General features: G+C 44.8%; 3 protein-coding genes across 3 annotated transcripts; 2 read left to right on the top strand and 1 right to left on the bottom strand.

Moving 5' to 3' along the window:
* Positions 1–18: 18 nt before the first annotated feature.
* On the bottom strand, positions 19–12,786 carry lnx2a (ligand of numb-protein X 2a; the record flags this gene model as incomplete). The annotated part of the gene is made up of 10 exons (XM_080855561.1): positions 19–154; positions 481–639; positions 2,575–2,803; positions 4,078–4,255; positions 5,333–5,512; positions 5,828–6,289; positions 6,911–7,110; positions 7,640–7,777; positions 8,443–8,666; positions 12,368–12,786. 10 exons carry the CDS (start codon positions 12,784–12,786, stop codon positions 19–21), a joined length of 2,325 nt encoding a protein of 774 aa, XP_080711687.1.
* A 4,231-nt stretch (positions 12,787–17,017) lies between these two features.
* LOC308378622 (uncharacterized protein) lies at positions 17,018–18,984 on the top strand. The gene is made up of 3 exons (XM_080855567.1): positions 17,018–17,095; positions 17,723–17,797; positions 18,064–18,984. The coding sequence occupies exons 1-3, from the start codon at positions 17,070–17,072 to the stop codon at positions 18,434–18,436; spliced, it is 474 nt and encodes a 157-aa protein (XP_080711693.1). The 5' UTR covers positions 17,018–17,069; the 3' UTR covers positions 18,437–18,984.
* Positions 18,985–24,677: 5,693 nt separating this feature from the next.
* On the top strand, positions 24,678–27,088 carry pdx1 (pancreatic and duodenal homeobox 1; the record flags this gene model as incomplete). Its single annotated transcript, XM_080855463.1, has 2 exons — positions 24,678–25,068; positions 26,730–27,088. The coding sequence occupies exons 1-2, from the start codon at positions 24,681–24,683 to the stop codon at positions 27,086–27,088; spliced, it is 747 nt and encodes a 248-aa protein (XP_080711589.1). The 5' UTR covers positions 24,678–24,680.
* Between the last annotated feature and the right edge of the window lie 843 nt (positions 27,089–27,931).

Genomic DNA, 27,931 nt, shown 5'->3' with positions numbered 1-27,931 from the left:
CTTGGCCAGGAGAGAGAGCTATGCCAGGCTGCCGGGCCAGGACACCACGGTCAGTGCCACACGGCTCCGCTGTTCCTTCAGCATGGGCACCAGCGCAGAGTGACTCATGCCCGCTGTCGACAGGCCGTTCACAGCTATAATCATATCTCCACACCTACGGGTAAAACACAGGACACACACACACACACCGGCCATTATAACATTACTGATTATGTTCATGCAGCCACTAATGCTATGACCAATACCACTGAGAATAACAAACAAGTTTATTTTGTACAGTGATTCTCAAACATGTTGTATTAAACCTATAATAATGGTTATGGTTTATATAAAGAGTGCTGCTTATGGTTACAATCTTTAAAAATGGCTCGGAACCAAATATTTAATACGAAAAGATGACGGGAATGTGTATACTTCACTCCAGCGGGCCACATTTACTCCATGACCAGAACCCGCCAGGGCCCAAATGGGCTCACTCACTTGAGGCGGCCGTCGTAGTATGCGGGTGTTCCTAGGACAATGGTCTTGATGAAAAACGCTTGGTTGTTATGGTTTTCCTCATAGCCCCCGACGATGCTGAACCCCCAGCTTCCTGGATGGTTGCGACGCAGGACAATCTCATGGCTACTGTACAGGAAGCTGAGAGGGACACACAGAGACATACATAAATAAGAAGATATCTGACTACTGTGTTTACCCAAAACAACTTCCAGTACATTGGTGTTTTACACACGAAATCTCTGCAAATGAAGCCTCTAATGTAGGTGTTTCTGCAGGAGGTTCTGCAAAGCTACAGTCACATGTGGGTAGCTCCTGGTGCGGATCTGCATCAGGGCAGCGCTGAGTCAGAGTAACTGCTGACTGGTGAAAATGACTCCATGGAACCAATCTAGCCCCCCTACCGAGAGCAATTGGAGCTCCGCACAGGTACCTTTGCCATGCTCTTTAAAGTGAATGAAAGGGAGTAAGAAAGCTTTAGCTTCCTTTACACTTACATTTAACACAAGCTTTGGTCACACTTTATTTGGACTATCTACAGATAGTATAAACAAACTATCTGTTGAAACTGTGTTAACTAGAAACATAGGGTTTGGGTTAGGGGTTGGGTTGGGTTAAGGTGATGTTCAGTAAACAAGTAGAAAGACTGAACTTCAACAAACCACCTGTTATGTCTCTGTAGGCAGACTATCCAAATAACGTGCTACCCCAAGCTTTTTCTCCAAAGCAGCAGTGCTGTGCAGTATTGAGTGCTCCCTGGGTATCCAACCAATGGACCTGCTGTGATTAGCACCTTGCTCTGCAGGTAAAAGATATAGGAACCCAATGGCTAGTTAGCCATTCTTGGACACAGCCTGGTAGGCAACAGCGCCAAGACAGCCATAAGAAGAAGGGACAAAGAATGAGGGAACAATGGGAGGGTAGTGAGGTTAAGAATGCCGTCTCTGTGCCCGGCCAGGGGATGCGGCTGAATTGGGGAGGGAGGCCGACGTCGCCACATGTCCCTTTGCTGGTAATCCACAGCTGGTGATGTTTACATCATGCTGCTGAACAACTCTCACAGGCATAATCCCCTGGCATGGGTTCTCTCAAGTCAGGAACACGCACAGACATTCACACACTCTCACGATCACACACTCGCACGATCACACACTTGCACATACACACGCACACACACACTTTCTCCTTCACACACACAAACTCCTTCTCTCTGATACTCACACATACACACAAACAGACACACATCAGAGAGAGAGACACATACACACACACACTTGCAGAACACTGTCCTAAAATAAATGTGTCTCTTTACTCAATAGGGCCAGGTTCACATCAGAAGTGTGTGTGTGTGTGTGTGTGTGTGTGTGTGTGTGTGTACCTGCTTAAAGATGTGTTAGAACTGCATAAGAACTGATACAAAAACACACACACACACACACATTCAGACACACTGACAAACCCACAGTGAGGCACTCTCCAAAAATAAAATGTGTGGACCCATTTGAGAGTCCCAAGACTATAGCTGCAAAATAACTGTCAGGATCACACACACATATAAAACACTGATGTGACACATTCCAAAAATATAAAATAGAACAAGCTACACTGTACAATTCACCTGGGGAGGCTTACCGCCACGGCTGAAAGGGCAACACACACACACACACACATCCACACAATACCAAAGTCTTAAAATAAAATATGTTCCCATTTTAGATTGCCCAGTGCACCTGGGGAGGATAAGCCTTAACATACACACACATATACACACATGCACACACACACACACACACACACACACACACGCACTGAGGGGGGACAGTCCAAAAATAAAACATGAACATAGCCCATACAACTCACCTGGGGAGGCCAAACCACAAGGCAACATCCCCTCCCTCCCCAACACACACACTCTCTCTCACACACACTCACGCAACACAGGGACTCTGTCCAATTCACCTGAGGAGGCCAATTCACGTGACCGAGTTAAGTAACACACACACACACACTCATAAACAAACAAACACACACACACATGCACGCGCACGCATGCACACACACAGAGCATGACGTCACCTGGGCAGTCCGAGCCACATGACCCATGAGGGTGACCAGCTGGCATCATACTCATTGTTGTCATGTGGAGGCAGGAAGTCCTCATCACCGCACGGCTCCTCCGTCATGTCCACCTCTAGCACCCTCAGCTGGACGGAGGAGGAAGTGGCGCTTGCCTTCAGAGTGCCCACCGCCTCGCTGTGGCTCAGGTACGTCAGGTCCTGCCCATTAATACTCAGGAGAATGTCACCTGGAAAACACACACAAACACACACACACACACATCACACACACAGGGATTACACACACAGGCACAGAAACCTCAAACAGTCAGGCCATCCAGAGCTGGGCAGCAGTAAGTGCCACCAGGACACAGTGTGAATTCAGGTCAAGGAGAAAGAGTTAGAGAGAAAGAGAGAGAGATGAAGAGACAGAGAGAGAGAGAGAGAGAGAGAGAGAGAGAGAGATGGATCACAAAGAGAGGTAGAGAGATAGAGACAGGACAACAGAGGGAAGTGGGAGCCGAAAAAGGGGACAGGATGGGGAAGAAAAAAAGGAGGATAGAGAGAGAAAGAGGGAAAGAAAGAGCAAGAGAAGGAAGGAGAGGGAAAAAGAGAGAGTGAACAAACTGAACAGAAAGAAGATTATAAACACAGTTAAATATGGAACACCTTTGGGGTACAAGCTGTGCTGGGAAGTTTGTGCATCTTATGGCAGCACAGAGCACTTGAGAGGCTGGGTCAGAGGCATGACATCCAGTATCAGTCACATGCACATGGTTCAAACAGTAACACAGCCATCATCATAGACAACTGTGCATCACAACCGTGCCATGGCAACAAAGATAGTCGTCATGGCGATTTGGCTTTAACACGATACGTTTTTTGGAAGGCCTTAACAAGCAAGATTTACATTCTGATGGCGATCACTTAAATCGATGCTCTGAGAAACAAAAAGCCTCGAGGACTCTCTAGGGCACTGTGATCAGCTACTACAATTTCACAGTGGTCCGACTGTATCTATATTAGCCAATTAAAAACACTTCCAAAAAGACAAGCACTACCGCCTGACAATCATTTGGAGGGAGGGAGGGAGTGTGGATACCTATATCACTCACATTAGCGTTAAGCCTGGAGCCCCTGAGTGCAAGTGTGAGATTTGTGATCCTACTGTTAAGGTAGGTAAACTATCATCATTTCACAACAGGCACACACAAACACACACACACATACTCATACACAACAGCTCAGGTCAGGAGGAGCGTAACATGTGGAGAATAAACAGCTTAAATATAGAACACTTTGGGGGATGTGGAGCACCAGTGGGGGGAAACTGGAGCATCTGACTGAACTAAACAGCATCTAAGCTGCCGAGGTCAAACACAGGACACCCTGGAGCTGGGAGAACGTCACTGCGGCTTTTCTGCAGATCCTGGCGCTCTGGCAGCGGACACACCGCCAACGTGCCAACGCGCCAGCGTGCCAACGCACCAGCTTGCCAACGTGGCAGTGAAATCATCCTCACCTCGCTTGATGTGCCCGTCCCGCGCCAGGCAACCGTGGGGCTGGACACTCGTCACAAAGATTGGCAGCTCGCCGCTCTTGCTGCCCCGCCCCCCTGCGACGGTCATGCCCAGGGATTCGTGCGGCTCCTTCTTCACCGTGATGTGCTTCTCCTTACAGGTCACACACTGGGAGAGGTCCTGGGGATCAGACGCACACACAAACACACGCACATAAACATACATATGCATGCGTACAAATTTACACAACGCATACACACACACCACATAGTCACAATCACATATGTAGCAATGCACACATATACTCAAAGATGCACATTTCAAACAGACAACTACACAAACACATACAGACAAACACACACCATATACTCACAACCATATTTATACACACAAGGATGCGATAATTCAACCAACACCCAATGAAGAAGAGATAATCGGACAAACACACACACACACACACACACACACACCAGACGTGAGACAAAGCTGACTGCAGACTGACTGCTAATGTTGCCTCATCAGCCAAGTGTGGAGACCAGTCCAGGAGTGACACTAATCTGCCACTAAGTTTTTAGATCACTCTGGACTTTTAAATACGCTAAGCCCCTGAGCACATAATTACCAGCATTAGACAGGCCCGGTCACTAACCCAATAAAGGTTGTTAAGGGCCTGGGCTTAAAAACCACAGAGAGAGAGAGAGAGAGAGAGAGAGAGAGAGAGAGAGAGCAAGCGCTGTTTCTGAAGCAGATTCGGGCCTGATTCGGGCCTGATTCGGGCCTGATTCGGTCCTGATCTGGCTTGATCCGGTCCTAACTGGTTACAGAGTCAGATGGAAATTGACCAGAAAGCTGTGCACTTGTACAAATTACCGATCAGTGCCACCATTATGAGCAGAGCGAAAATTCCATTGTTTCATTGCATATTAGTCATTTAGACATTTTGGAGTGTGCATATAATTTGCATAATGTGAAAATACGCACAAAAACTGTCACACATCCTTATGTGCACACACATGCGTAAAAACACACACACACACACACACACACACACATGCATAGACATACTCACAGACACAGACACGTACAGACAGACAAGCACACACACTCACACACAGATACATAGACACACACATACACACACAAACACATACATAGACATACTCACAGAGACACACACAGACAGACTTATACATAGACACACACAGACAGACAAGCACACACACACACAGGGGCACGTCCTACCCGTTAGACACTCACTCTGTGAGCGCTGGGCCGGACCATTAGCAGGCTGGGCACAGGGCTAGGGGCCGCTGTGGGGGGAAGGGGCGGGGTATTGTCATGGCACCAGCTATCTCTCACGCCATTGGAGACAGGCAGCAGGGGTGTGGTCTGCTTGCAAGGACGACCAATCAGTAGATGGACTCTCTCCCCACTGGCCTGAAGGGAGGACAGAGTGTGTGTGTGAGTGTCTGTGAGTGTGTGTGACTTTCAGCACATCAGAGTGAAAGAAGGAGAGAGAGGGAGAGAGAGAGTGAAGGACATGACACTCCTGCTCCTCTTCCCTGAGTGCTAAAGTCAGTTCAAAGACTGCCTTTTCTCTCTCGCTCTCGCTCTCTCTCTCTCTCTCGCTCTAACTCATTCTCTCTCACACACACACACACACACACACACAACCCTGACACCCTAACCTCTATGTGATATGTGTGGCCTATTTGAATGAGTAGTGTCAGTTACACACACACACACACACACCTGTATGATCTGTGCAGCCTGCTCCGGCGTGCCGTGTCGGAGGTCGTGCTCGTTGATGGCCAGCACGCGGTCGTCTCGGCACAGTCTCCCATCCTTGGCGGCCAGCCCCCCGTCCAGCAGGTCCAGCACAAACACACCCGCCTCGTCCGTGCGCCGCACCAGCTTGATGCCCAGCTGCTCGGCAGAGTCCCGCTTGTGGAGGGTGATGCGCAGGCTGGCCGGGCTGCTGTTGCCCCCTCCACCACCGCCGCCACCAACACTAACGCCGCTGCTACTGCTGCCGCTGCCACCAGGGGGCGGCGTGGGGGTGGCGGCAGGCATGGGGGCAACTCGGGCCAGAGAGGGAGGGCGGGCGGCGCAGCGGCGTTCTCGGAGCACCGTCAGCTGGAGGGTGGTGCAGGGCCGGCCCAGCGTGGTGCGAGCCACACTATGGGGCACGTTACTGATGTCCGTGTCATTCACCTGAAGGAGGGGAGATGTGCAGATACACTACCGGTCAAAAGGTTGGGCTCACTTAGAAACAGTCTTTGAAATAAAAGCAAATGGAGGATTCTTTGATGAAAGGAAAGTTTAAAGGTTATTATTCCGAACATTGTCAATATTTCCTATTCATTTTGCTCATATTTTTCTTAGTCAAACTCATTTCATATATGTTTTTAATGGAAAACAAGGACATTTCTATTGGACCCAAAACCCTTGAACAGTACGGATTACAAGAAGAGGGTCAGAGAGATTTACTTTGAAAGTGAGACAGACTGTGAGTCAGACAGACAGAGAGACTGACAGACAGACAGATAGACAGGTAGATAGTTAGATAGACAGACAGACAGATGGACAGCTAGATAGGTAGATAGACAGACAGACAGACAGACAGATAGACAGCTAGATAGGTAGACAGACAGACAGATAGACAGGTAGAAAGGTAGACAGATAGACAGACAGACAGATAGACAGGTAGGTAGGTAGATAGACAAACAGACAGATAGACACAGTAAGTGCCTCACATCATGAAAGATGAATGTTATAATAATTACAAGTTTCCCTGATTAATTTCAGTTGTAGTTGTGTATGGAATGGACATACCTGTAATATTTGGTCTCCAGCCAACAGTCTTCCGTCACGAGCAATCACCCCGTCACGATACACCTCCTGGATCACCACGTTGATGAGGGGGGTCTCATTGCCCCCGACGATACTGATCCCCAGCTCCATGTAGGGGTTGGAGCGGTGAATGTCGATGGTGGTTATCTCCCCCTCGGGGAGAGAGGGCAGCTTCACACACCCTAGGAGAGAGGACCACGAAGAGAGAGAAACAGAGAAAATGCTGACTGCACTTACACACACACAAGGGCACACACAGACAAAAAACATCAGCACCTCAGGGATCTGAAGTATCTAAGAGTAGATTTGTTGAATCTGGTGTAAAACATCTGTCAACTCTGGGAGATATTATTAGCTCAACTACTTACTCCATATTTAAATAAGATGCCTCATGCAAGTAAAACACCACACACATCCAAACAAATAGGACAAGGAGAGGGGACATCACACAGTTTCTTGTCTATACATACAAGTCAGAATTAACTGCTAAAATGGTGGCCTGGCAGTATGGCTATTCTCCTACGTAATTTTTGCAGCAATTGCTTCACTACCCCTAGCAGCTATGGTTTCCCTTGTCTTTCACAAGCACACCCTGTTAAGGTAATGACAGATATGGTTGATATAAAAAAAAACAGCTTGGTTGTGTGGCAATATTTGCTCCCTAATGTTTGGACCTCATTGTCCAATCGGAGGCCGAGTGCTGTTCCATACCTTCCTCTGCTGAGAGAGGCGGGGACTCTGGACAGTCCCACCCAGAAGAGGCGGAGCTTCCCGTGCGTAGGAGGTGGATGCAGGGGTTGCTGAGTGGGCGTTTCACACGCGGAGGAGCACATTCTAACCCCACCACACCTGGAGAGACAGGGGAGCGCTACAGTCAGCTATACTCACACAGACACAACTTCACATACACAATTATACACACACACACACACACACACACACACACACACACACACACACACACACACACACACACACACACACACACACACACACACACACACACACACACACACACACACACAGACACTGAGAAAGGATAGTATACAGAGATATTTGACCATGGTTGCTCACTCCATATTTTCACACAGTAGTTTAATACTTTTCACACCTAAAACATCCCCACACACACCTGTACACAAACACACTTGACACAGACACACACACACACACACACACACACACAGATGTAAACAGACACACACCAGCACACAAACACACTAGAAACAGACACACACACACACACACACACACACACACACACACACACACACACACACACACACACACACATGTAAAAAGACACACACCCGCATACAAATACACATGTAGACAGACACACACCTTCACACAAACACACATATAAACAGACACACACCTGCACACACACGCACACGCACACACACACACACACACACACACACACACACACATAAACCGACACACACCTGCATACACACACATGTAAACAGACACACACAGCACACATGTAATGTGACCCTGCTGTTTCTTACTGTCTTCCTCCGTGCTCTCCTCAAAGGCAGGGTTGTCTACGCCTGACTCCTCTGTCCACATGGGCACACTGCTGCAGGTGGTGGGGCCTCCGGGGGGCGACGGAGAGACGTCCCTCAGCGTGGTTTGCGGTGAACGGGGAGGGTCTGTCACCATGGCCCTCTCCTCCACACACTCCAGCCTAGGAGGGTCCAACGCCGCCCTCTGGCTCTGTGTGCCTGGACACCTGTATGCACACACCAGGCATGTGTGCACACATACACACACACACACACACACACACACACACACACACACACACACACACACACACACACACACACACACACACACCTACCCTTAGAAAATACATGTACGATCCAATTGAACACAGCACTATTTTTGATATTACCCCCAGAAAGCAGAATGCCAGTAATGCTGGACAAGGACACTATCACAATTTCAAACTTGTTCTACATTCCTATCAACTAATTAGATTTAGCGATTCTACTTGACAAAGTAGCCAACTCTCACGTGAGACACGCGCTTCTATGTCCCGTCTCACGCTAGCATGAGAAAAAAATCCATTGACTTCAACACACCTGTTTTGGTCAGTCTTTCTGATTCTCACAGATTCTTACCCCAAATCAGTCTTGAAAGTTGGCAACGCTTTACCCCTTGGTGAGGGGAGGCTCCCAAATCTCTAATGTGCTGAGCTGTGTGTTCACAGGGGGGCTGCCGTGAACCATAGATACCGAAGCAGCAAATGGCTGCGTGGTTAGTTCAGCTGAGTGCATTTAGCGACCTCAACAGCTGACTAAAACCTGATTCGTCCTGTAATCCGAATGATAGCACCAATTAAACACTTGATGGGATTAAGGGACGCTGTGCATAGTTGTGGACACAACACTCTAAAGGACAGGGCTGTGTACCAGCAGCGCTCTGTTTATGTGTGTGTGTGTGATAGGGGGATATCAGCAGGTTGGATCACTGTTCATTAACCCCCCCCCCCCACACACACACAACACAAGCCCCCTCAAGTCCCTCCTTTATCCCACTGTTGCACCACAGTAACGGTGATAGTGAGGACAGAACACCCAAGCGTCAGACAACAGTGGGCCACTAGTCCCAGGAACCCACAAACAAATCAGTACCAAACCTTTCCTAACCTAATCCCCTCTCATACAGTCAGTTTGAGTAATGGTAAAGATATTGACAATTATATGAATAAAGTATAATCGTGGAGGAATACTGAAACAGCCCATCTCTTCCTCTTCATACAGTCTGCAGTGTATAACTTTCTAAACAGCATTATCTGTAACAACATCCACTGAAATTTGTTTATCACACATCAAGTAGATGTTTCCTCAAAAATCCACTTTGTTTCTTGAAAACCTCTATCCTTCTGATTGCCGTCAACAACTCTGTGATCTCTCAAATGATCACATGCACTAACCTCAAAACTCACCCAGGTCTAGTCAAATCTCGATCAAACCCACTTAAAGAAACGTTAACCCACCAACCACCAAGACCAGCCTGGACCGGCCCACAACTCACCATAGCCCTGGGTTGCCTTTGGCAGTCTCACAGAAGAAGTGATTGAAGAGGTTTCTGGAGTTAAAGTTTCCCAGCATGGCTGCGGACAGCTAGGAACTTGTAGTGAGCGGCACTGGCACTGGGACTGGGACCGGGACTGCCGCGGGGCCGGCGCATGATGAAGGGAGTCTGGGCCTGGCAACTAATCTCCCGTCACATGACTAAGGGGGTCAAATAATCCCCTGATGGGATGTGAGGGAAAGTGAACACGTGCACCAAAAACACCAGTGGCTACTCTAGAAGTGTACCCAAAACAAACCAATGGCTACTTTAGAACCCAGGGTTCCACTGAGGGGGCTAAGAGGCTGAGGCACCAGTAACACAGCAGTCCAAGGTTTGCCTCCCAGGGAATACACATATAGATCAAATGTGGACCCTCCTACTGGTGCAAATAGCTAGGGATTAAATTGTAAGCAAAAGTATACTACAAAACTACCTACAACTGCTTGTTCATGGAGGTTCAGTGTTGAAGACCCACAGAACACAATAGCAAATGACAGACAGGCTTTCACTGTCAGTTGTTTCAAGAAACTGACTTTGAGCACTGTTTTGACACTCTGTATAGGGATTGCTATAACCTGGGGTTATCTTTACAAGGTATTTTATAGATGGTAAAAGAGAGACAATCTGTTCTGGCAAAGGAACATGCAATTTGTAAAAATAAAAAGTCAAAAACAAATCCTGACTATTTCAAGTGGAACAAAAAACAACAGACTTTTATAACTAAACTAGCCCACGATAACGTATCACGAGACATCCCGACTCTATCTACAAGAATCCCCTGAAGACTTATCTCTCCCAAGATCACCTTCCTAACACCTTCAACACCCCAAACATTCTTAACACTATTGCACATCCTTTATCCGCTCTCTTTGCATTTTCTCAGACTAGACTAGAACTAGAATTAAACTAGAATTAGCACTTAGCGCTTACTTCAAAAGATCTCCTAACTTACTTAAGCTTGACTGTGTCCCTCAACTGGAACTCACTCCAGCAGCCTCTGCCAAATGAATACATGTTTAAGTCATGTTTAAGTGGAATGTGACACCAGACCGGACCCTGCACCCGAGACAGCAGTGGTGTATAGGGGATATATGCACTGTCCTCCCAGACCCACTAAGCGGTTGATGCCATGAGGACCAACACCACGAGCGAAGGCTCTCATCCTTAAAAACATGCAGGCTTTGTTGATGCTGTGTATGTTCTCAATACTCCCACATGAGACAAGAGATGATGCCAACATGTGATTAAAATACACATAAAGTACAATGTGTTCATTCACACACAGTGAAGTATGTACAGTTTGTGGTTTGTGCATGGTACGTGACCCTTTTTGGAATAAAAGTTAATCTAAATTAATTTGAATCTGAATTCAATGAATTTACACTGAATGTGAATGAACTGAATACAATTGAGTAGCTACCGTTTATATCTTTCATGCCCATTGCATTGATATATATCTCCTAATGGATGAATAGATTTGTAATGGATGGCACATTTGATAACTAATATAGCTTCAGATAATGATAATGATGATATCTCAGATGATCCGTTTCATATTGTTCTACACAAATAAGAATGTATTAGTGTTGTAGATGTGTGAGAAAACGTAAGCAAAGGTTTGCATGGATTCGCCCCAAACACACCCAAGATGAAATGTTATTCAGTTGCTATTTCGGAGCGTAACGTTACAAACTACAACAAACTGCTTGCCTAGCATTTCCAGGCCCCATAGTTCACAGCCTTCACTGTGGTCTGGATAACCTCCAAAGGAATTAATTTGGATGTTAAGGGCATCTCAAACGTCGTTAATAATTATACTGAAAGGGATTGGATCAACCACCCCCCATGGCTCACCTATTGGTTGGCCAGGAATCTGGCAGACTGAGCTTATCTGAGTATTGTAGCGAAAAACTGAGTTCAGATGTAATGCACCAGCAGGTAGCACACAAACCACAACACTTTATCACAAAATAAACAAATCACATATAGAAACAAACAAAATCCCAAACAATAACTATACTCAGACACCTCAAACCACACAAATAACAAGAAATAGCCAAAGGCATTGAATCACAAAACCTCACCAGTTAGAAAACATCACAAACCACAACATAACATCACGAAGCACAACAAAAGAAAGAAAGAAACCAATGATCACAACCAATCTCAAATAAACATCAAATAACACAACAAGATATGGCAAATCAAAACTGACCATGACAAACCACAAAACATTGCCAAGAAAATGACAAAAAAACATTACAAACCAGAACGAAGCATGACAAATCAAATAAAAACCAGACAGGCAGCACAATATCTCAACCCAATCAGACACCCGCTGGCTCCTACCTGTGCTTGAGGTGGGCCTCTAGGTCGCAGCGGGGCATGCTGAGCGGGCACAGGGGCGTGAGCGGGCACGACACAGACAGCTTGTCCAGCAGCTTGTGCACCAGGATGCTGGAGCGCCGGCAGCCCTGCAGCTGCAGCCGGGCCCTGTCCAGCGGGCAGAAGTCACGCTCCTGCAGGAAGCTGCGCAGGCAGCGGGCGCAGAAGGTGTGACCGCACGGCGTGTCCAGGGGCTGCACTAGCGGCTGCAGGCAGATGTGGCACACCAGGTCTTCGTCCACCTCCAGCCGGTAGTTGTACAGGTGGTTCTCCCAGGCTCGGTGGATTTGGCCGCACTCAGGGCACAGGGCCTCCAGAACCGCCTGGCCTACCGCTACCGGGTCCACGCCGCCTCCCCCGACACCTTCACCCAGGCTGCCCATGGTTTTGTAATGTGTAAGATGCACGCACACACAAACACACAGAGAAGAGGCACAGGCCTAGGATGGCAAGCAGGCTAGGTCTTCTTGGTGTCGGGGGCGTCTGCCAGCATGGGCGTCAGTGGGTGTGGAGGTCAAAGGTCGAGATGGGTCTGGCCACCCCTCAGAGGGCCGTGAGTCATCACTTTGGAGGGCAGAAAGAACAGAGACGAAAGATGTTTTGGTTCAAAGAGGGAGATGGAGAGATTTTGTGCAAGTGTGTGTGTGCAAGAGTGATAGAGAGAAGGAGTGTGTGTGTGGATGGGGGGGGGGGGGGGGGGTATGTGAATGAGTGAGTGTGTGTGTGGGACAGAAATAGACAGCAAGAGATAAGTAAATGTGTGTGTCTGTGCGTGTGTGTGTGTGTGTGTGTGTGTGTGTGTGTGTGTGTGTGTGTTTGTGTTTGTGTTTATGTTTATGTTTATGTGTGAGTACACGAGAGAATGTATGAGAAAGAGACAGGGTGAGCAATGTGTGTGTGTTTGTTAGTGAGTGTGTGAGGAAGGGAGGTAGGTAGGGAGACTGATAGTGTGTGTGTGTGTGTGTGTGTGTGTGTGTGTGTGTGTGTGTGCGTGTGTGTGTGGGGGTGTGTGGGTGTGTAAGAGGGAGAGTGATTGTGTGTTTGTGTGTGAATGTATGAGTGATAGGCTGAGAGAGGGTCAGATTATGTACGGCTATAGTGAGGAGCTGCTCTTGCCCACTAATCTGACAGTGTAATCTCTCGCTCTCTTTCGCTGGTGCAATCTTCCAATCCTACAGAGGGGGAATTATCGGGGATTGAGGGAAAGAGCACAGGGCTGAGTGGTTGAAAAGAGAGAGAAAGAGTGTGGCTGTACGATATGAGTGTGTATATTCATGTGCCAGTGCTCTGGAAGTGTGGGAATATAGGTTTTTTTGTGTGCATTTTTTGTACACAAGAAACAGTAGAGAGAGAAGGACGTAGCAATATACTAAGATAGAGAGAGAGAGAATAAACAAGTGCCGTAAAAGGACAAATGGTCAGAAAAGAAAGTGTATATATGGCAGAAAGACTAAAGTAATCCATGAAGTAATCACTGAGCATTCTCCCCCATTCAGGCGATGCCTGATCTATAAATATGAAAGCCTTGGGTTCTGGAGCGGAGCCCAAGCAGCAGGCAGCCAGACCCAGCTGCTCTGATGGGAGCCCTTCCAGAATATCAGCAGTGTGCAGCCGGCGCCGCACATGACTCTTCAAGATGGCCAGCGAATGGGACGCTTCATACCCCATACCCCCAACCTCCCCCACCCCCACGAAATCACACAGAATTGTACACCATCCTCTTGGCTCCCATTGAGGTCGATAATGAATGTAGATGGTGGGCTTCACTACAGTAACAGCCGAAGCCACAAATTCTGTTTGATCCATCTGTTGGTTTCCCCTGTCTGAGGACCACTGTATCTTCCTCTGGTCTTGTATAGGGGTTGGTGGGTTTAGTGGGCAACTACTCTCCCATATACAAGACTACCTGCTCCACTTCTCCAAGAGAGCTGTCTCTGTGACTACCTGCCTGTGTGTGTCTAAGACTTGGAGCTGGAGTTGAATAATTCATGGGGACACAAGGATGCTCTGTTCCCATAACAAAGACCCATCATGGCCATTTTTCACTAGCAGCACATGGACACACACACACACACTTACAAACAAACAATGTCTTCTCTCTTTTCATCTGTTTTCCTTCACATGAACAGTCAGACTAAGAAGTCATATCAGAAGGCTTGTGAGTGTGTGTGTGTGTGTGTGTGTGTGTGTGTGTGTGTGTGTGTGTGTGTGTGTGTGTGTGCGTGTGTGTGTGTGTGTGTGTGTGTGTGTGTGTGTGCGTGTGTGTGTGTGTGTGTGTGAGAGAGAGAGAGAGAGCCCTGAGAATAGACTTATTGCAATGTGTGTGTGTGCAGGGTTGGGGAGTAACTAGTTACATTTAACAAAGTAAGTAATTCAATTACAAAATAAATGTAATTGGAATCATCAATGATTTCAAAGGGTTTACATCTGAATATATTATTTTTCGTTAAAAAAGGTTTAAAGCTTATTTTATGTTATTCTGATCTATTATTCCATTGGTTTGCATCTTTTCACCATCTAGCAGGCTCCATTCATTAGGCAGTATGCGCTCTACATTGTTTTTGATTGGTTCTCTTGTTTACATTTGTACTGCCTCCCGTCTGCCAATCAAAAAGTAATCGAAAATAATGAAATGTAAGTTACATTAGTTGATGAAGTAATTAAAATTGTCACATTACTTATCACATTTTAGCAGGATACCTAGTAATCTGTAACCTATTACATTTCAAAAGCAACCTTCCCAACAATGTGTGTGTGTGTGTGTGTGTGTGTGTGTGTGTGTGTGTGTGTGTGTGTTTGTACTATTTTGAAATACATCAGTAGTGTTCATGTCTCATATTGTGCATGTGATAACTAGTAATCTGTAACCTATTACATTTCAAAAGCAACCTTCCTAACTATGTGTGTGTGTGTGTGTGTGTGTGTGTGTGTGTGTGTGTGTGTGTGTGTGTGTGTGTGTGTGTGTGTGTGTGTGTGTGTGTGTGTGTGTTGGAACCCCTTTGAAATATATCAGAAGTGTTCATGTCTCATATTGTGCACGCACGTATGCAAACTTGCAACAATCTACGCCTGTTGTGGATTAAACTTTTAGTAGCCACTATTAGCTTCACATTTGATGGCCAACCTGATTTCAACATCAGATTGATGGCATGAAGAGATATTTCATTATATAACACCGAGAATTTTAATAGCTCTTGGGAGCTATCCAGAAGAAAATATCCGTCCACCATCTGATGCAGCACTTTTAATCTCGTGTGAATGTTTGCAAGTGCGCCTGTGTGGGCCGACAAGAAGTGCTTCAAGGCCACAATATTATTGTACCCTTGAGTTTGCCTTCTGTAGCTTGCTACGGATCAGGCCTTGCCACTTCACACTGTCAACGCTTATTCCCATGAACAGTTCCATCACTTTGTGCTGAGCGCACCGGGGACTGGGCATACCATATATTCTCTTGATTGTGCATGAATTGTAACCATAAAGAAGGAGTTGTCTTTTCATCCATTCGGACCGTACGTTAGCCTACATGCGAGGAGAACCACTCAATGAAACAAATCTCCGTGGAGGAAAAGGTTTTTTAGCGGTCCTTAATCTTCTACCGAAAGACGGATCGTTTATGCTTATCTTGACAATGTAGCAGGGTTGAGATTTGGACAAGCTAGGCTTATATAATAACTGTATCAAAGACCCAATCAACAAATGATATTACGATTGATTATTTTCTTTTACTTCTGTGTTTTGTAAGTGACACCCAGACCACCCAAACACACAACAGGATGCAGACAGTATTTTCCGCTCACATCCAAGCTTCTCAATTTTTTCTTTATACCATAGGCGGGTCACATTAACAGCCTGCAACATTATGATAGATTCCTTTGCACATCGCCAATTCCGTTCTGTTTTCCCTCAAGAAAATGCACAAAATGACATTGAGTGCAACAATAGACAAGGCGTCACCTAGCTTATTTCCAGACGGCGGCACCGACAAAACGATATTCTGAATTATGAAAACCTTAAATTCGCCTCAGCATCTGGCAGGATGTCTATTCCTCATGCATATATATGAAATTCCACGGATGTCACAAAAGCTGCAATTATACAAAAGGAGGACGTTGATGTAGATGACATGCAAAATAAATACATCGTATTACCTAGTGCTGCTCCTCCTTCGTAATGTGAACGGCCCCAAGAGGGGTCAATTATGAATCTCAATCACATTCACTGCAGCTTGCTTCCTCTGAGCCGCAACCGACTGTCAAAACGCCCCCGAATCATCCAAGGTAGAGTGCCGCCCCCCGCTCGGACAGTGAAAGATTTGTAGGCGGGTGCTCATGCTGTCAGTCTGCCCCCAGTGGCCTATCTGACATTTCCTGATCTAAAATGAAGGAGCAAGGCACGTCTGTAAGTTTTCTTAACAGAAACACTGACTCTTAATGATTTGGTCACTATTTTAAACTTCAAAACTCCAAGTTGCATTTTAGTGCGAGATATTGGAAGGAATGGGTTTATAGCTAGGGGCTTTTGAATTGGTAGCAGGCACTGCTGGGTCACCTAAACCAGGGTCTTAGCTTGGGTCCTGGGCCCTGTGAGTTCCAGAAGTAAACATTAAGCATAACAATCAGTCTCTAATTTTTGTCGCTGAATAGATGGCATTGTTTCATCTGCAGATATGAAAGAAGATGACGATTTGGAGAGGTCTGTAAGATTGTCTTTGACAACCTATTAACGTAAGGTGTGGTCTAATTATTGCTGGCCCGGGAGCTAACATTTTCTATTCTATGTAATATGCTAACCTTAACAAGATAGCTAGCACGCTAGAGCTACGATTGCTCTGGATGAACCGTTATGCTAGCAATTTTGTATCGAATTTTCAGTCAAAAACATTAACGTTATTTTATGATGATGTGATCATTGATAAATGATGACGATGGTAATCTTTCGTACCACGTTAGCTCCTTTGGTAGATCATTTATAAGGATGCATCTGAATGTACTTTATAAGTGATGACAATGTTTGACAAGATCCATCAGCTGAAGAGCCAATGTGAGGGAGGAGTGCAGCTAATCGCAATCCCCGCATCAGCGTCAAATAGACTGTTGAATGTTGATGACAAGACGAGGAGTTGCTCCTCTGCGCTGATGCAGCTATTCGACCAGCAGCTGTTCTAGAAGCGTTGCCAGACAGCAGGTGCAGGACTGGTGTGCACACATGCCTAGTGATGATTCAGCTTGTCGGGTGGTTGGGAAATCGGTGGGTGTAGGGCGACAAATGTGTTTTACGGCCACCCAGTATTTGATGTTAACGTTAATATTCCCTTTTTAGACGTGCAGTGGAAGAACTCCTCCGTGAATCAAACAGAGCCCGGGCACGAGCAGAGACCATGGGCCCAACTGGATGGTACGTTGTGTGTGGCAGGTCACTGAAAACTAGCCTGTGCAATTAGTCATTTTGCACATTTCTGTCACATTCCACAGATATCACCACTATGTCAGAGTGCAAGCAACTCAAATATTTGCTTGATAGTTGTGATCCAATTGTCACTTGCATTCATTCTGACCATATAGCAGTTGACACTTTTGAGACTCTGAAATATAAATCACTAATAAGCAGTACAAGGAGTGATTGGCAGTTAAAAGCGTAACGAGGTGCGTTATTTGGAACAGGTTGAAGTGCCCTGTACAGAGCACCAACAAGCGCTTCCTCCTGAACACTCTACGCTCTACCGCTCTTCATCGCCGCCCTGGTGGCCACTCAAGGGATCGATCACCAGTGGAAAGAGGACCAATCGAAGAATCTGGGCGTGAACGGACAGGAAGCACACGACACCAGGAGGGCAAAGAGCGCAGTCATAAACGAGACTCTATTAGAGACCATTCGCCTTCCAGACGCCAGTCCTCCCGCAGACATTCGCGCTCTCCTAAAGACTGGTCACGCAAACCCAGCCAATCATACAGGACGCGTTCTCCCTCTCCTGTCCATGACACGGACACGCCTTCAGCTGTCAAACAGCCCAGTGACAGGAGAACTCATAAATGATCTTTTTGTGCGGTTTCTTTCTTTTAACATGATTTCTCAGATCCTCAAATGTGCAGACTGTGTGTGCATAGTGTCTGAGCAAGGGTGCAAGACACTGTATTAATATTGTTCCACTTCCTAATGATAAAACCTTTTTTTAAGTATGTTCTGTATGCAGTACTTATTGGGTTATAATAAAACAAATATCTTTTTTGATAGCAGAGATTCACCAAATCAGTGACTAGTTTCCAAATACCTGTCCACTGATAGAGTAACTAAGCATTATGAGTAAATGTAGTGTGTGTTGTTTTCCAACAGGGAGCGCTAATGCTCCACACATGCCAGAACGTATGATCTAATATTAAGGTTTCTTGTTTTTTTTAGGGATCTCAGTTTTTTTTAATATAATTTATTTATTTTGCAATGATTTGTAACCTAACCTTGCAATGATGTATCTATGAAAGCTTGCTTTGTCGAAAAATCAATATTGTACACAGTGGGTTACCATCGTGCAGCGATGTGAATGGCAAGGTCTGGGTAACAGTTCCTCAAGGTAGCCAGTCGACACACTGGGTGTGATTGATAGTGGATTAATTTCTGCTCTCAACTTATACTTCAATTAAAATGTCATTATAATTCCAATGTCGTTACATGCTGTTGGTGATGTTTGCTTAGGCCCAGTCTGTCGCCACTGAGTAAGCTTATTTAATCGCGTCTCCCTCTGGCTGACGTAGCCTATTTACGTCCTGTTTTTTAAAAAGCCCTTTGTCACAGCAAACGTTGGGAAATGCCCTGTTCTCCGTTTACCCCTGCTGCTTTCAGTGCTTCACTTCTAAGTAGTTTTTAAGCAGAAATGTTAACTTTTCTCTCCAGCTCAAACTGATTTGATTGGTTATTGGAGATAAGTCTTTGTAATGCTTTAAGTAGGGCCTATACATTTGTCAGAGCTTGTATGATTTTGACATGTTCTCAGATATTTAACAGTGTCCAGCCCTTAAGCGTCACAGCTTGCGAAATACACGTTTATGGTAACTAATTTATTCTCATACGAGACGGCGGGTGACTGGGTTGTTGGTCTCGCTGGTTTATTGCGTAGAGTATTATATCAAACATGTCTCTGTGCTTTCAATTCAGTGTGTCCACACATGCTGAGCAACGCAACATCACGTATCACTTAAAACCATTAAGCCAATTGAGCACTACGGACCTCGGCGTTAACTGATTCACGCTTCATAAATCCCGTTGTGCACAGCAAATACTGAGAAAATTGTATCAGTTAACAGTTTCCTTCCTTTTCAAACTAAAGTCATATATAAACACCATTAAGGCCGGTTGCATGCACTGATTTCTGTAGACAGGGTTTATTTGAACTTTATGATGGAGAGTTCGAGCCCCATTACGATATTGTAGAAAGTGCCATTATGAGTTTTGAAGAGGTTCAGGCAAACATTTTGAAAGACGACAGGCGCTATATGTCATATTTTCACCATTTTTTTAAACTGAAGAACACCCATTAAAAAGGGAAAAGTGTTTGCTCGTAAACGACGTAACATTTGGCCATGTTCAGACGAAAAGCTTTCAAAGCCCATGGTAATTAGTCCACAATAACGTGAGGGTACATGATTTTGTTGTAGGTATTTTGCTAAACGAAACCTGTAGTAGGCTATTTACATATGTGAGATTTTGTGTGGGCAAAACGAATTCAGTTGCAACTCTTGCAACAAACCTTTATCGTAGGAATATATTACCACAAAACTAATTATGTGTGTTGTGCGGTATTCAAGACAAAAAATAATGGAAAAACTAAATCATGACCAAAATGAACGCCGTTGGTCCATTACATGTTGTGCAAAATGTGCGCAAATGTTTTGGTGCTGTCAGGCTGCTGTATGTACTCACGCATCTTGAGCTAAGTGAGTAGTGTTCCACACTCCACGATAATTAGTTTACACCGGAGTTCTCTCTTTATTTAACCACGAGGGAGTTTGTTTAATGGACCTCGCGGAAGTTTGACTAATGGTTGTACAGCTAAGAAAGTGTGAGAGACTGGGTGAGTGTGTGTGTGTGTGTGTGTGTGTGTGTGTGTGTGGGGGGGGGGGGGGGGGTCACCTATGCTGGCCCTTTTGAAAGCATGTTTGTTAAATGAAATATTGGCTACGCTCACGAAATGCTATTATACAAAAAGCTAATGCAAAAACTTCAGTCCATTTTACGCAGTAATGTTTGTTTTCTATTTGTGATCTCATCCTTTTACGCACAACCTTAATACTTGAGTCTACTGTACATGTGCACCTAATCGATTTTCTTTGCTATCGGTGCAGTATTGATAAGAAATCTAAATAATGAAGTTGTGTTGGCATGTATGTGAGCATGCAAAGCTTCATCCGAGTTTTTCACTGGGACATCCACAGAGGTGGTCATGACATGTTTATTTTGCCCCAAGCCTTGAGCCCACTGGCACATCATCATGGTACGGACTTTAAAGAGGGAAAAGTGTCGACAGCAATGGCTCCTATCCTCGCAATAAATCAGTAGATTCGGTCGCTCACCTGTCCCCGTCTGGGGGACTTTTGTAAAATAGGGTGGACCACTACACTCAAATCTTTGTCAAACAACCATATGGAATGGACGAGACCCTCTAAAATGTATATATGTTACACCCCACAGTTCCTCCAGGATCGAGTGGGGGATTGTTTTGATTGTTGCTGCGGGCATTTTCAGAAAATGAGTTTAAAATCATGGTGATGGAGTAGCTAATATGGAATCAATCACATTTCCCCACTTTGCGTTTTGTTGCGTAAATATTGTGGTAATGAAATACATTTGCAACCACAATTGCAGCAATTCTTTATGTTTGTAAAAAGGCAACATGGTAAAACCCTGGAGGGTTCATGCGTCAGGGGAGAAAGACAGGGAGTGCAGACTGAGAAAGAGTGAGCTGGAGGGTGCAGCCAGCAAGCTTCAGGTGAAATATATTTATATTTACTATAGCCACTGTTTCTTGCCAATATGTGACACCCTTGGTTTGTAAGCAAATATTTAGCATTTGAAAAAAAAAAACTCGTCCACCCTTTGGTTCGAATAAAACATGGCTGTAGCAGTAGCCTACATTTGACTTTAACCCTTCGAATTGGCATGTTACAGTGGTCCTCCGCCACAACTGTCCCCGACACGTTACAACTGTTCCCAAGGCACTCCCTGCAATTGGATGAGAAAGAGAGGAACACGTGCTTGAATTAGTGAGATAGGCCTTAACATGGCGAAAGGTGTATATTGCATATAGGCTATGTTAAAATGAAGACACATGTTGCAGCTAAGGGAACTCTTTACCAATAGTTTGACTCTCGTGCCAATAGTAGCCTAGCCCTATATCTACTGCTGCCCAGTGGCGGTTCTAGGATTTTTCTGAAGCAGGGGCCACAATGGGGCCAAATGTAACCTTCAGGGGCCAACAGTGTCATCACCATCTGATATCCAGTGATGACGCTGCTTAAATAAACATAAATTTGCGACAAGGCAATACACACATACTGACAGTAAAGAACATCTACTTCTAGTCAACTATCCAAAAGCAACAATGAATAACTCAGTATCCCTTTTGAAACTGAAATAAAAAATCATGAATCAGTAATTGTAATATATATATGTTTTAATTCAGTGTGCATAAAGGGCGCATAAAACACACAAAACATAAAAGATAGCAAACAGCTTTTAACTGTAGGCCTATATACAACAACAACATATTATCTCTCTCTCTCTCTCTCTCTCTCTTTCACTCACACACAACAGCTTCTCCTTCTAAGCTTTGTTTATAGTCGCTAGTCCTAACAAGGTGGCAAAAAGCATGTATACACCTCTCTCTCTCTCTTCAGAAAAGAAGAATTCTCCGATTGCCATGCTTTGCGCTAAAACGCCTGACAAATTAATTCAAGTCCAATGACTTGGCCCGTCGAGACTCAACGCTTGGCACACCCAAGTGACTCAGACGAGCATTGTACACAAATAAATAGCCTAGGCAATGCACTGCAATTCATAGATACACATAAGTTTGAAATTCATCCAGCTAGGAATGAGAAATGTGATTCGGAGATCGCATAGACGACTTGCTAAATCATTTAGAATTAGCAGCATTGTTCTTTTTAACTTGCGCTTGCGAGTTGACACAACAGTAGCAGGCTATCCCTGCAAGTCGAAGGTTAATTTTTCCTGCTTAATGAAAATGCAAGCCCATATCTAATGATATTAGCCTATTGGTGATGATCGACCTCTTTCAAAATACCATGCACCTTCATTTTGTTTCTCTTACCTCGCCATTCATCTGTCTACTACGATATGTCTGATGAAGTGCACCATTTGAGATTCACTGAAAACAAACAAAGAATATCGCGTGGCTATCTGATTGATTGACGTGATTTTCAGCCAACCAAAGTTCGTTTTGGTGGTCACCAAAGCCTTAAGACCCACCCCATGTGTATTTTTAAACAACCAGAGTGAGTTATATGCTGCATTCGTCATGAAAACAGCATGTGTGAATGTGTACAAAATGCTGCGCTACGCAGCAACCGGCAGGAACAGAACGCTTCTTCTTCTATTCACTTGTATTGACGCAACCGGCGCACTGCCACCAACAGTTTAGAGGTGGAACTGCAGCAGTGATCATTTAATTCTCCGCTTGGTTTTCTCGCCAGGTGATTGGCAGAACAGGGGCCAATCAGGGGCCAATCAAATTAGAGGAGGGGCCTCGGCCCCCCTGGCCCCGCCTCTAAATCCGCCCCTGCTGCTGCCACAGATGAATGTTCCGTATATTTCTGTCCTTATGGTTTATTCCCATCCTGTAGCAAAGGGAACACTGTGTTAATCAGCAGAAATGTCCTAAAAACGGTTGTCTCCCCCGCTGTGCTGAGTCCTATAGTGTTCCCCTGTCGGTGCGCTTCCATGACAAGGTGAATTCCTGCCGTTCCCGTCCTTGCGCACGGTGCAGCGCGCCAAAAATGACGGCATATCTGGCGCTAAAGTTACTGACCATAATTTATTAATTAAAATTGTGCATGACGGGAATCGCATCCAGGTCAACCACTGGACCACCAAAACACTTGATGCTGACTATTAAGCAACTATTGAAAGATCCATAGCAATAGTGCCAATCTTATTAACACATAATTCACAAATAATTAACTTCATAAAAGTGTCATCTTTGCCATTTTTTTGCAACAAGACAAAAAGTACTGGCTGAAATTGCAAGAAACATCTGATAGGCTGGAGATAATGCTGTTTTGGGTGGAAAATGCACGTGTTAATCAAACAGAGTCAGGAAGATCTAAAAAAAAATCCACACACACACATGTAGGGGTGTTCACAATTGGCAAGTGGTTTGTAAATGCACCTTTCTCAGTCTGTAAATAACAGCATTTACATTTGTCAACCCCATCATTTTAAGCATGAGATTCGAAATTAGAGAGGTTGTGCACACTTGAATGTTTTTTTTTTTTAGCTGGGAACTAAATTATATATCTGTGCTGTGGTGAAACTCATCAATGCTGGTGTTAATATTTAACAAAAAAACAAACATTATGGATTGAAAATGGCTAAAAACCCAATCTGTTTAAAATCATCCAGAATCTTGCCCTGCCGATGCTGACATCTGGGACTTCTCTATGTTATGATATTCATAGACTTTCAGTCTAGTAAACTTTCAAGCCCCCTGCCAGCTTCTTAGCATTTTTCACAATTATGTAGAGGGTGGAGTTAGGGAAGAGCTGGGGGTGAACGTACACTTGAAAGAAAAACGTTAGTACATTTTATTTTAACTTATTTTCGAATGTGACATATGTTTTTTTTTTCCTCTCTCAATTTCAAATCATTGAGACTTTTCATTGGATAGGCCGAATGTCAATCTGGGCGGCCCAACCTGGCCTTTATGTGGCCTCGCCCCTGCCGCAGGTGTATCTGTGATACTCACCGGCAAACATCAATGTTTGCTGAGGGCATTGATTTCTCACACGGTCAATTCTGTTCAATTATTGTAGGACCAGGGGACCGAACGGAGGAGACGTGTATAGAGACTACCTGCCAGGAGTTGGCGTTTTGTGTAAACGGTGAAGCCAATAGTCAGGAGCTGAAGGGTCACATGGTGATAGTGACACACCTATGAGGGCCTAGAGCGGCGTAAGACACAGGTAGGGTAGATAGAGCAGCGGAGCAGCGCTGAACAGGATAGATACACATGTGCACCTGTGTGGTTCGGAATCCCCGGGCCTCGGCAACCATGAATCGGGAAGACCATTTCTACCCTCCCGTGCAGCTCTACAAAGACTCCTGCGCCTTCCAAAGACCTCAGAGCGAGGACTTCAACCAGAGCCCGCCGCCGTGTCTCTACATGGGCAGACAGACTCAATCCGTCTATGGCTCGCCCTCCGTGGGCACCCTTGATCATACGAGCCTGCCTGATATTGCTTCATATAGCATACCTATGCGGGAAGATCCGGTCGTCCAGCACTTGCAGCACCCCCAGGCACCCCCGGCCCACCTGCAATCTGTTGGAGGCTATGGAGACCCTCCTGACCTCTGTGCCGACAGGAACAGATACCACCTACCCTTTCCTTGGATGAAGTCCACAAAGTCTCACGCACACACTTGGAAAGGACAATGGGCAGGTAAAGTTCTTGGCATGTTGGCCCACATATTTGACAGTTGAAAGTTCCATTTGAGGTCGTTTAAGCACATTTTCATTCATTTTAGTAAACGGGCAAGGCTCCTTGATAATATCTCCTTTAGTATCCATTACAAACGCACAATATGCAGCCAAATATATATCTTACAATAGTCAGATATTGGAAGTGTACACAGTGTTTCATTTCATTTTTACTGCAAGACACAAATTAGGCTAACATGTCATTCACTGACGAATAAGTCTTCTTTTGGCCCAGACATTTCAATACGAAGCTGGTTTTAGGGAAAGGAAATATTACAAATACATTTTATATAGGCCGATGTTACAGCGTTTAATCTGTGGCCTATCTATTTTGGGTGGGTTAGTATTTACATTGTGCTGGTAAAAATTCTAAGTTGGAGAGGTCAAATGCACTTCTACCATATCAACCACAATGTTTAGCAAGCTTATCCGAAACGAGTGTCGTTTAAAGGCTTTATCTCAAGTCTCCATTCAAACTGGCAAGGCCTTTATGCTCGAAATGGTATTATTTTTGTAATTTCGTATTTATCATTCTAGACACTTCCGCGTAGTAGTCAAAGCATTTTTGGTAAAACATTTGACTATATTATACATTTGTGTTTTGCACTAAACTTACTATCCCTAAATTGTCAACTGCATACATGAAATGTTTTTTTTTTTTTTTTTATCACGGCCATGTATTTCCCTCTCATAGTCTGGATTTAAAACGAATAGCTCACGTAAAAACATTTAGGCCTCTTTTTAAAAGGCATTATAATCACGACGAGCGCTATCATATATAGTTTGATCTTTGTAAATTAATGTCTACAATGTAATTGAAGACATTTTGTTCCCTAGGTGTTCTATAATGTTAGATTTACTTGGGTCGAAGGCTAGGCCTACATTTGTTTTGGTCACGACCATAATTGTGTTAGTCCTCATGAGGTTGACAGTAAATAACTGTTGTTTGGTATTTGCAGCCTATATTCTCCTTTTTAACACATATTCACACAACATTAGTTTAATTGTCTTTAAAAAAACAGCCACACTCGATCATTTGTATTAGGCGCCTTACCAGGAGTAAATGTTAACTTGTCAAAACTAAGTGAAAACTTACGACATGAATAAACCTGAGATTGCAAAAACCCCGTGACGCTGCATGTATTGTTCTGAACAGGTTGCAGTGCTATGTCTTCGAAGCCTGTAGCCTACACTTCCTTAAATTGGTTATTAGCGCACAATAAAACTGTGCTTAAATAACTCGAAGTCGAAAAAATATTTAAATAAATTGGATGTGTTCACACATCTCAAAGCTTTGATGCAGGCCTCACCAGAGACGAACATATCCCTGTCGCCTGTACCTTTGTCCCGCAGGAATAAAGCTTCCAATCATAATTAGTGTCGCGCACCCCAGACTCGTGAATTTAAACTAAGATTCGAAATTAAGAAAATTCCTGAGTAGATAGAAAGAAAGTCAACTTGAAGGTCACCACAAAACAGACTGAGAATTACTCGAAATATTTTACAAATAGGCCTCTTCTTCCAATTTGCATGTTATCTCAACTGCAGTGATAGGGTAGAATAGTAGAACCTGAATCTGACAAGTGAAGTTCACTATGTTTGTTCTTGGGGGACTTTCCACAGGCCCTTACATGGTGGAGGTGGAGGAGAACAAGAGAACGCGGACGGCCTATACGCGCGCCCAACTGCTGGAGCTCGAGAAGGAATTCCTCTTCAACAAGTACATCTCGCGGCCAAGGCGCGTAGAGCTGGCGCTGACGCTCAGCCTCACCGAGAGACACATCAAGATCTGGTTCCAGAATCGCCGCATGAAGTGGAAGAAAGAAGAGGACAAGAGGCGAGTCAGGGCAGGGGACCCCGAGCAGGATTCCTCTATAACCTCCGGGGACCTGAAAGAGGAGACTTGCGTCCCGGGAGCGCCTGCGGCACCGTCCTCACCTTTGCATGGTTTGGGTTCCTCGGTCCCCCGTGACGCTGCGTAAAACGCATCAACACACTGGACAAAGACTATTATTTACAGTGTTCTGGCACAAACATACACGTACCATTGAGTGATGCCAGATGAAAACTGCTGACCAGTGTGTGATGTGTGATTTCAACTCTCTCTGTGGGGAGAGCGGCAACTTTTTCCATTCAGGGGACTTTTGGCCAGTACTAAACCATAAGAAACCTTCGATCTCTCTGCTTTGTACAGCATGCATTGACGGCAGAGGGCAGTGTACATTTACCAATGCAAACAGAGAGAAGTCCTGACATGTTTGCGATGGAGTTGTCTCAAATAAGTACACAGCACTTCGTTCTCCTTTTATGAAACTAAATACTCTGAATACTCTCCAATCGTCAAAAGAATCACCATCGTTTTCCCTTGTAATGTAGCTTAATTGTTATACATTACAATGTAATAACATGATGTGTATTTAAATATTCTGTCAAGTCTACTTTCTATAATAACTTTCTTTCACTCCACATATTTAAAATATTTGTTTAATCCAATAAAATGTACAAAGGGCGTCCTGGTCATTAGTTTGTGTATGGGAGGCCATTTCGATATGAACAAGCAGTGCTTCTGAAAATTCATAGGCGTCAGATTGACTTGATGACGTGTTAAGCCTTCTTACCTATTCAACCTTACATGTCATCCAGTGGTCGCCCGTTGGAAATATTGATCATCGCAGGGGATTACTATATGACCAATATCCGTCTTTCATACTTTATTGCAGACAGGAACATATGCTTGAAGATGCAGAGCTATCACAGTCTTGTATTAGGCTACTTTAGGCCGGACCATGACTATCGCTTGAACGTTAAAACTGTCTGGAACTGTA

The sequence above is a fragment of the Sprattus sprattus genome (assembly GCF_963457725.1).
Source record: "Sprattus sprattus genome assembly, chromosome: 17".
Lineage (NCBI taxonomy): Eukaryota > Metazoa > Chordata > Actinopteri > Clupeiformes > Clupeidae > Sprattus > Sprattus sprattus.
This window is presented reverse-complemented; position numbering and strand designations above follow the sequence as displayed.